Genomic DNA, 6,475 nt, shown 5'->3' on the forward strand with positions numbered 1-6,475 from the left:
TGTCAGGCTGAGCACCCCACCAGCACCTCCTCCGGGAACTCGGGGAGTCGGGACCTTGGTATGAGGGGCACAGGCTCAGGACCGCTGAGGATGTGGGTCTAGGACCTGCCGGGTCAAGGGCGAGACCAGGGGGAGGACTGCAGGAACACTACGGAACCAAGTGTCGTCCCTCCTGTCTGGCCTGGGGGACCCCAGAAGTGCAGTCCGGATGTGACGTCCACTGACTTCCGTCCAGGAAGTCTGAGAGGTGAGCACCGCGTCTGGGAGGCCGGCTTCAGGTCGGAACAGGGAAGGAGCCCAGTCCGGCAGAGATTCAAGGTACGACCCTGAGGGAAGACGGAGGGCCCCCACAGAATCCAGGGTGCCGCCACTGTCAGCACGGAGAGTCCCCGGGGCTGGGCCGTCGGGCCGAAAACTACCCCACCGCCACCGAACCGCACCCTCCAGAGAGACTCCGGGAGTCCAGGACAACATCTGAGGGGAGCAACCGCAGGTCAGCAGGGGGAGGGCCCAGGCCATGCCCGAGACAAGGAGAGGACCCTAAGTGAGATTGAGGGACCCTGGACGCCAGAACAGCGCCACCTCTAGCAGGGCTTACGCGGACGTTGGGGGGGTGGGGCGGGGCGGGCAGGAGGGGGGTGAGCACACGTGGCGGTTCCTGAGATCTGCATCGGGGACTTTGGGACTGGGGGGGGTTGGAATAAGGAGCAAGGCCTCTGGCGGCAGAGCGGAGGACCCCTGGTCCCGCTGGTGTCACGGTGAGGACATTGGCGGAGGACCGGGGGATCCTCTGCCGCAGAACAGTCAGCCCTGGGAGGTCCAGAGGGACGGCCCCGAGTGGCATGTCCTGCCGTCCGCACCCGGTGTGTGAGACTCGAAGGACTCGGTGCAGGAACAGGGACTCCGGTCCTAAGAGGGAGGGTCCAGGATTCACCAGGTGAAGTCGAGGGCCCCGAAGGAGGACTGAGAGGTCCCAGGACCCACAACCGAGGGTACCCCACCGAAGTCTGCCCCTGCTATGAACTCCGGCAGACCCCAGGGCGGGACGACCACATGCCTTGTTTTCGGACTACTGCATCCCCTTCTGAGAGGTGACAGGAGTTGGTGTGAGTAGCAGGGCTTCAGGCTGGCCGAACGGGGGCTTGGAGGGGGGGGGGCGGGCAGGCCTGCCAGCGTTGAGGATGAGGACACAGAGGGAGGACTAATTCAGTCCTGGATGGCCCATGGTGGCATGAGCACGGGAAGCATGTCCTGGTTTCCAACTCGGTGTCTGGGAAAGACTGGGGACTTGGTATGAGGAGGAGGGTCTCAAGGGGACAAAGGAGAGGGCCAAGGTTCAGCTGGGAGTCAAGGGGAGGACCCTAAGGAAGGAGAAGGGACGCTGGCACCAGAGGTCTGAGGGATCGGCCTTCAGGTAGGCAGAGGAAGTGGGTCCAGACTTGCCAAGATCCAAGGTGAGGACTGGGGGAAGGGTGGAGGAGGCCCCCTGCACACATTAAAGAGGCCCCACTGTGCCCTGTCCCTGCCATCAGCACAGGGGTGCCTCATGGCAAGGCTGTGGCTTTGGTTGTTTTTATGTTTCTACCCGAGGAGTGGCTAAGGGAGGTGAGGGCATTGGCCTGATGGAGCTGGACGCAGGGCAACAAGGGGAGGGGTCCCAGGCCTGCCAGTAAACACAGTGTGGGCTTTGAGGCAGGTCTGAGGGCCCCACTCACCCAGACAACAATGGAGATGTGGGCTCATTTCCTAATGACAGCTGGATTGTTTAGCGTGTGGTAGAAGATGTGATGTGTTGAAGTCCACCTCGCAGGTCTCAGGATGATGAGGGCCTTGGTGTGTGGAGTGCCAAGTCCAAGGCCTTAGATGCTTCAAGGTGAGTACACTGAGGTAAGACTGGCGGTTCCACACTAGGTAGAAACGCTCCCCTCAATATATACCAGAAAACCCCTGCAGTCCGCTCTGGGAGGCCTGGCAGGAAGCCTGAAGGAGACTCCTCCCCCGCTTCCTCATTGCGTGGATAGCTAAGAGACATGGTGCCTTGGCCTCCCCTCTGCATCCTCAGGGCAGCAGAAGGGAAAGGGCCCAGGCCCTCTATGAGTGACAGGGATAGCTTGGGGTGGACCAAGTTTACCACGACCCCAGACCAAGGGGACCCACCGAAACCCACTCTGTGCTGCCGGCAGGCCTAGGAGCCCCCTGACATGGGTGTGCGGGGGTGGTTCCCCCTGACATTCCCAGGGTCTTCAGGAAGGTGAGGGCCTTGGTCAGAACGGATGCGTTCAAGTTATGAATAGAGGAGTCGAGGTTTTGCCAGGGTTGGAAGGGTGAGAACATTTATTTGGGGAGAACTGTAGCTACCCGCTCTCTGAGAAAGAATGAGACTCCACAGCATCTGGGCATCCCCATCCTCATGCGGGAGGCCCCAGACAGGGGTAACTGGATGTGACATGCTTTACCATTGTCACATGTTTCCTGTAAGGTGTTCTCCTGAAGGACAGTTACTCAAGGTGAAATCAGGTCACCAAGGAGTCAACCCAGGCCTAGCCAGCAATAAAGACAAGTTCCAGGAGTAAAGTCATACCCTAAAAAAGATGGATCAGCATGCTCTTGTTCCTGGGTGACCCTGGGGCAGTGGACGGGGGAACAGTTGCGGCCTCATCTCATTTTGTCTCAGAGCTCTCAGGAAGGTGAGGACCTTGGTCTGTGAGGAGAACGTCAGCCTATCCTTGGAAGCCACATCTGGTCCACAGAGAGAGGAAGCCCAGATCCTGCTATGAATCAAGGTGATCACCCTGAGGAATGAGTGAGTTCACCGCGAACAAAGAGGGGGCCCCAGAGAAATCTGCCTTGCTCTGACCATCAGCCCTGGAAACCCTGGGCTGTGCTGTCAAGCCTACCACTTCCTCAGTCCCAAATTGGTGGTCTCAGGGAGGGGAGGGCCCTGGTCTGAGGCCTGGACTCAGGTCAGCATGGGCAGTATCCCAAGCTTTGGTAGGAATCAACGTGAGCACTGAGGAGAGCTAGAACACTTGGGAGTCCAGGACTGGCCTGCCTGCTCTGTCAGCTGTGGGGAATCTGTGTGGAACGGCTCCGCTCAGTTCCTCTTCTAGTGTCTAATGGAGAGGAGGCCTTATTTTAAGCAGTGTGGGTTCAGTAAAGGGAGAGCATTGTCTAGGTTTTGCAGGGGGTCAAGGAGACTTATGGGAATGTGTCCCAGGATAAATGGATCTGACACTTCAGTGACCCCTCGTGGACCCCTGGGAGGCTCTGGGCACGTGCAGTCAGATGTGAAGCCCTGCACTTCCTTCCGTTCAGTCTCAGAGGTGCGTGTATCAGTGCTCAATGTTTTGCCTCAGGCGAGCAGGGGACAGGACGCCAAGCCCTGGTGGGGGAAACATGGTCACCCTGAACGAGCAAGGAGAGGCCCGCCTTCCTGGAAGAGAGAGTATCTCACAGAATCTGGAATCCTCTCCTGACAGCACTGGGGCTCCAGGCTTTGCTAGACATCTGCACTTTAATGTCCCCCTTTGTTTTGTCTTGCAGGGGCTGCTGGATCCAGTAGGTGCAGGCCTTGGTCTGAGGTACGTGTCCTCATGTTGCAGAGCTGATGCAGGCCAGGCAGTGCCAGGAATTAAGGTGAGCTGTCCGCCCTGTATGTGTACCCAGTGGGTTCCCTACCCCACAAAGAGACCCGACAGTCCCCAAATCTACCCACCATACTGTCAGCCCACGAGCATGGACTGTGCCAGCTGCACCCTGAGGAGCCGTCTCACCTGTTGCTTCAGGTTCTTAGTGGACGGGACGCCCAAACAGGAGAGTGCTGTGAGGCCTGAGAGCACCCTAAAGAGGAGACCTGTAAGTCGCCTTCCTCAGAGCCGCCTGAGGTGCATTTCTCAGGTGAGATCTCTCACACTCTCTTTCTCCTCCAGCTGTGGGTCCATACCATCTACCCTCCGCCCACACTCCAGTTGCTATCCCAAGAGTCACCATGCCTCTCAGTAAAATGAATGAGCTCTTCAAGCTTGGGGAAGATCGTCTGGTCACATTAGGGATTGAAAATCTGCCAGAGATGCTATTCTTTATTTCTGAGGAGGAAAATATCCTGTCTTCTGACTCCTCCACATCTGATACCCCGCAAGAGGAGCCTGGCACTTTGACACTTATTCCTCCCCAGAGGCCACAGAGTTCCTGTCCCTTCCCAACTGCCATGGTGACCCCTAGACTGAGGCTATCCGTGGAACAGGACTCCAGCAACCAAGTTGGGGAGGGGCCAAGCACCAGGCAGGACCCGGGAAATGCTGAGTCCTTTCTTAGAGAGGCACTGCGTTGCAAGGTGTTTGACCTGGTGAGGTTCCTGTTGCTGAAGTATCGTGCAAGGGAGCCGACCACCAAGTCAGAACTGCTGAGTCGCGTCAACAAGGAGCACCAGGACCACTTCCCTGAGATCTTGAGCCGAGCCTCGCGGTGCCTGAGGCTGCTCTTTGGCATTGAGGTGAAGGAGGTGGACCCCAGCGATGGCGTTTATTTCCTGGTCGCCACTGGGGGCTTCACCTACGATGCGATGGTGGGTGAAGGGCCCGTTTTGCCCAACACCGGCCTCCTGGTCATGCTCTTGTGTGTGATTCTCGTGGAGGGCGACTGTGCCCCTGAGGAGGAAGTCTGGAAAGCCCTGAATGGCATGGGGGTGCACGATGGGAGGGAGCATTGCATCTATGGGGAGCCCAGGGAGCTCATCACCAGTGTTTGGGTGCAGGAACAGTATGTGGAGTACAGGCAGTTGCCCAACAGCAATCTTGCTCGCTACGAGTTCCTGTGGGGTCCCAGGGCCCACGCTGAAACCACCAAGTTCAATTTCCTGGATTATTTGCTTGGGGTCAATAGCAAGGATCTCAGTTTCTTCCTAAATCTATCCAAAGAGGCGGAGAATGATGAGGAAGAGATGTCCTGAGCCACACTTGCAGCAGGCATTATTCAGGTTTGGTCCCAGGGCCAGTGGTGGGGGGTGGGGGGTATTGTAGGATCTTTGGGGTCCTGTGATGATTTAGAAATTGAACTTTGTTTTCTTTATCAATTTTTCAAATGTTGATCTTTTTAATAGATGTTTTAAACAGCTTCACCTTCTAAATTTGTGCATGACATTGACCATACATATATTTGTCCTAATCTGTTCAAGAGTGAGAGTTTTGCTATTGTGTAACACAAATTGGGACACTTTCCATCCTAGTTTGTGATCTTGAACTGGATAACATGGCACTGGAACACGATTTCCATAGAAATTTGAAAGAACTCACCAGTAAATCCAAGGTGGTCAAGAAGTACAGATATAAAATGTTAATTCCTGTATTTTATTCTTTCTCGTTTGTCATTCCATGAAACATTTATATATACCTGGATTTGCTTGGTTCTTTCGAGAAAGTGGGAGGCATTTCACGGGAATAAAGAAGACGCTGGCTCAGAGGTTCATTTATTCCCCAGACTTTCACTGAGCCCCTGTCCTCTGGAAGGCCCTGTGCTGGTGGTGGGGAGACTAGGATAATCAGGAGAGACCCACGCACAGAGCGATTGTGTAGGGCCTGCAGTCATATAAGAAAGGTGCTGAGGTGTCCCCTAAGTCCTCTAGAACAAGTCAAAGAAGGGGAGATGAGGTAGGCCTCCAGGGGCGAGTAGTCGATTTTAAATAGCCCGAGTCTGTCTACAGCCATGCCACCCTTATCAAGCCCGATCCCGTCTGATCTTGGAAGCTAAGCAGGGTTGGGCCTGGTTAGTACTTAGATGGGAGACCGCCTAGGAAGACCAGGTAATGTAGGCATAAAAAATAAAAAATAAAAGATTGTAAACTGACAAGGTCCTTGCAATCTGTGAGGTCAACCAAGGGTTGTCTCACCTAAAATAAATAAATCAATAATTTAATAAATAAATAGCCTGAGTCCAGGCTGTTTGGGGCTTTGGGAAACTGTGATTTCTTCTGCAGGGATTGATTATAATGAAGCGGGGAGTGACCTTGCCAGACTGGGAAGATGGTGTGTCTTGGATATAAGAGTAATGTCTGAAATGGAAAATTGCTTTAAGAAGTTCCCTTTGGATCATGGAGAATCTCCAGCTAGTCATAGTGAAGATGTCCTGCACTTTTTTCCCAGTGTATTCGAATACAGAGAACAAGATGTTTTATCCCCATTATCTTCAAATATTTCCTGATGAATCAGGGTCTTGGTCCTTGAAATCATGATGTCACTGGACAGTCTTCTATTTGTCCTGGAAAAGCCAGAACAACCTCCACTAAAATGACAATTTATTTAGCCTACATTGAGTGTCATTGTCCAATTCTAAGCAAGGACCTTATTTCCATGGAGATGAAATGCATGAAAGTAGTGATTTGGATGGTAGAGAAGCTGCAAATGGGGAAAATAGAGTTGGTCTTTGACTTGAATTCTGGGGTGTTTTTAGTTCTACCTTGCTGGGAAGACCTCATAGCCAA

At 54.1% G+C, this 6,475-nt stretch overlaps 1 protein-coding gene and 1 pseudogene across 1 annotated transcript; both read left to right on the top strand.

Annotated features, from left to right (window-relative positions):
• The first annotated feature begins 3,988 nt into the window (after positions 1-3,988).
• LOC105310278 (melanoma-associated antigen 4-like) lies at positions 3,989-4,948 on the top strand. Its single transcript, XM_011386467.1, has one exon. The coding sequence runs from the start codon at positions 3,989-3,991 to the stop codon at positions 4,946-4,948; it is 960 nt and encodes a 319-aa protein (XP_011384769.1).
• Positions 4,949-5,690: 742 nt separating this feature from the next.
• On the top strand, positions 5,691-5,809 carry LOC111734562 (annotated as a pseudogene).
• Positions 5,810-6,475: the final 666 nt, after the last annotated feature.

Source organism: Pteropus vampyrus, unplaced genomic scaffold (assembly GCF_000151845.1).
Source record: "Pteropus vampyrus isolate Shadow unplaced genomic scaffold, Pvam_2.0 Scaffold1840, whole genome shotgun sequence".
Lineage (NCBI taxonomy): Eukaryota > Metazoa > Chordata > Mammalia > Chiroptera > Pteropodidae > Pteropus > Pteropus vampyrus.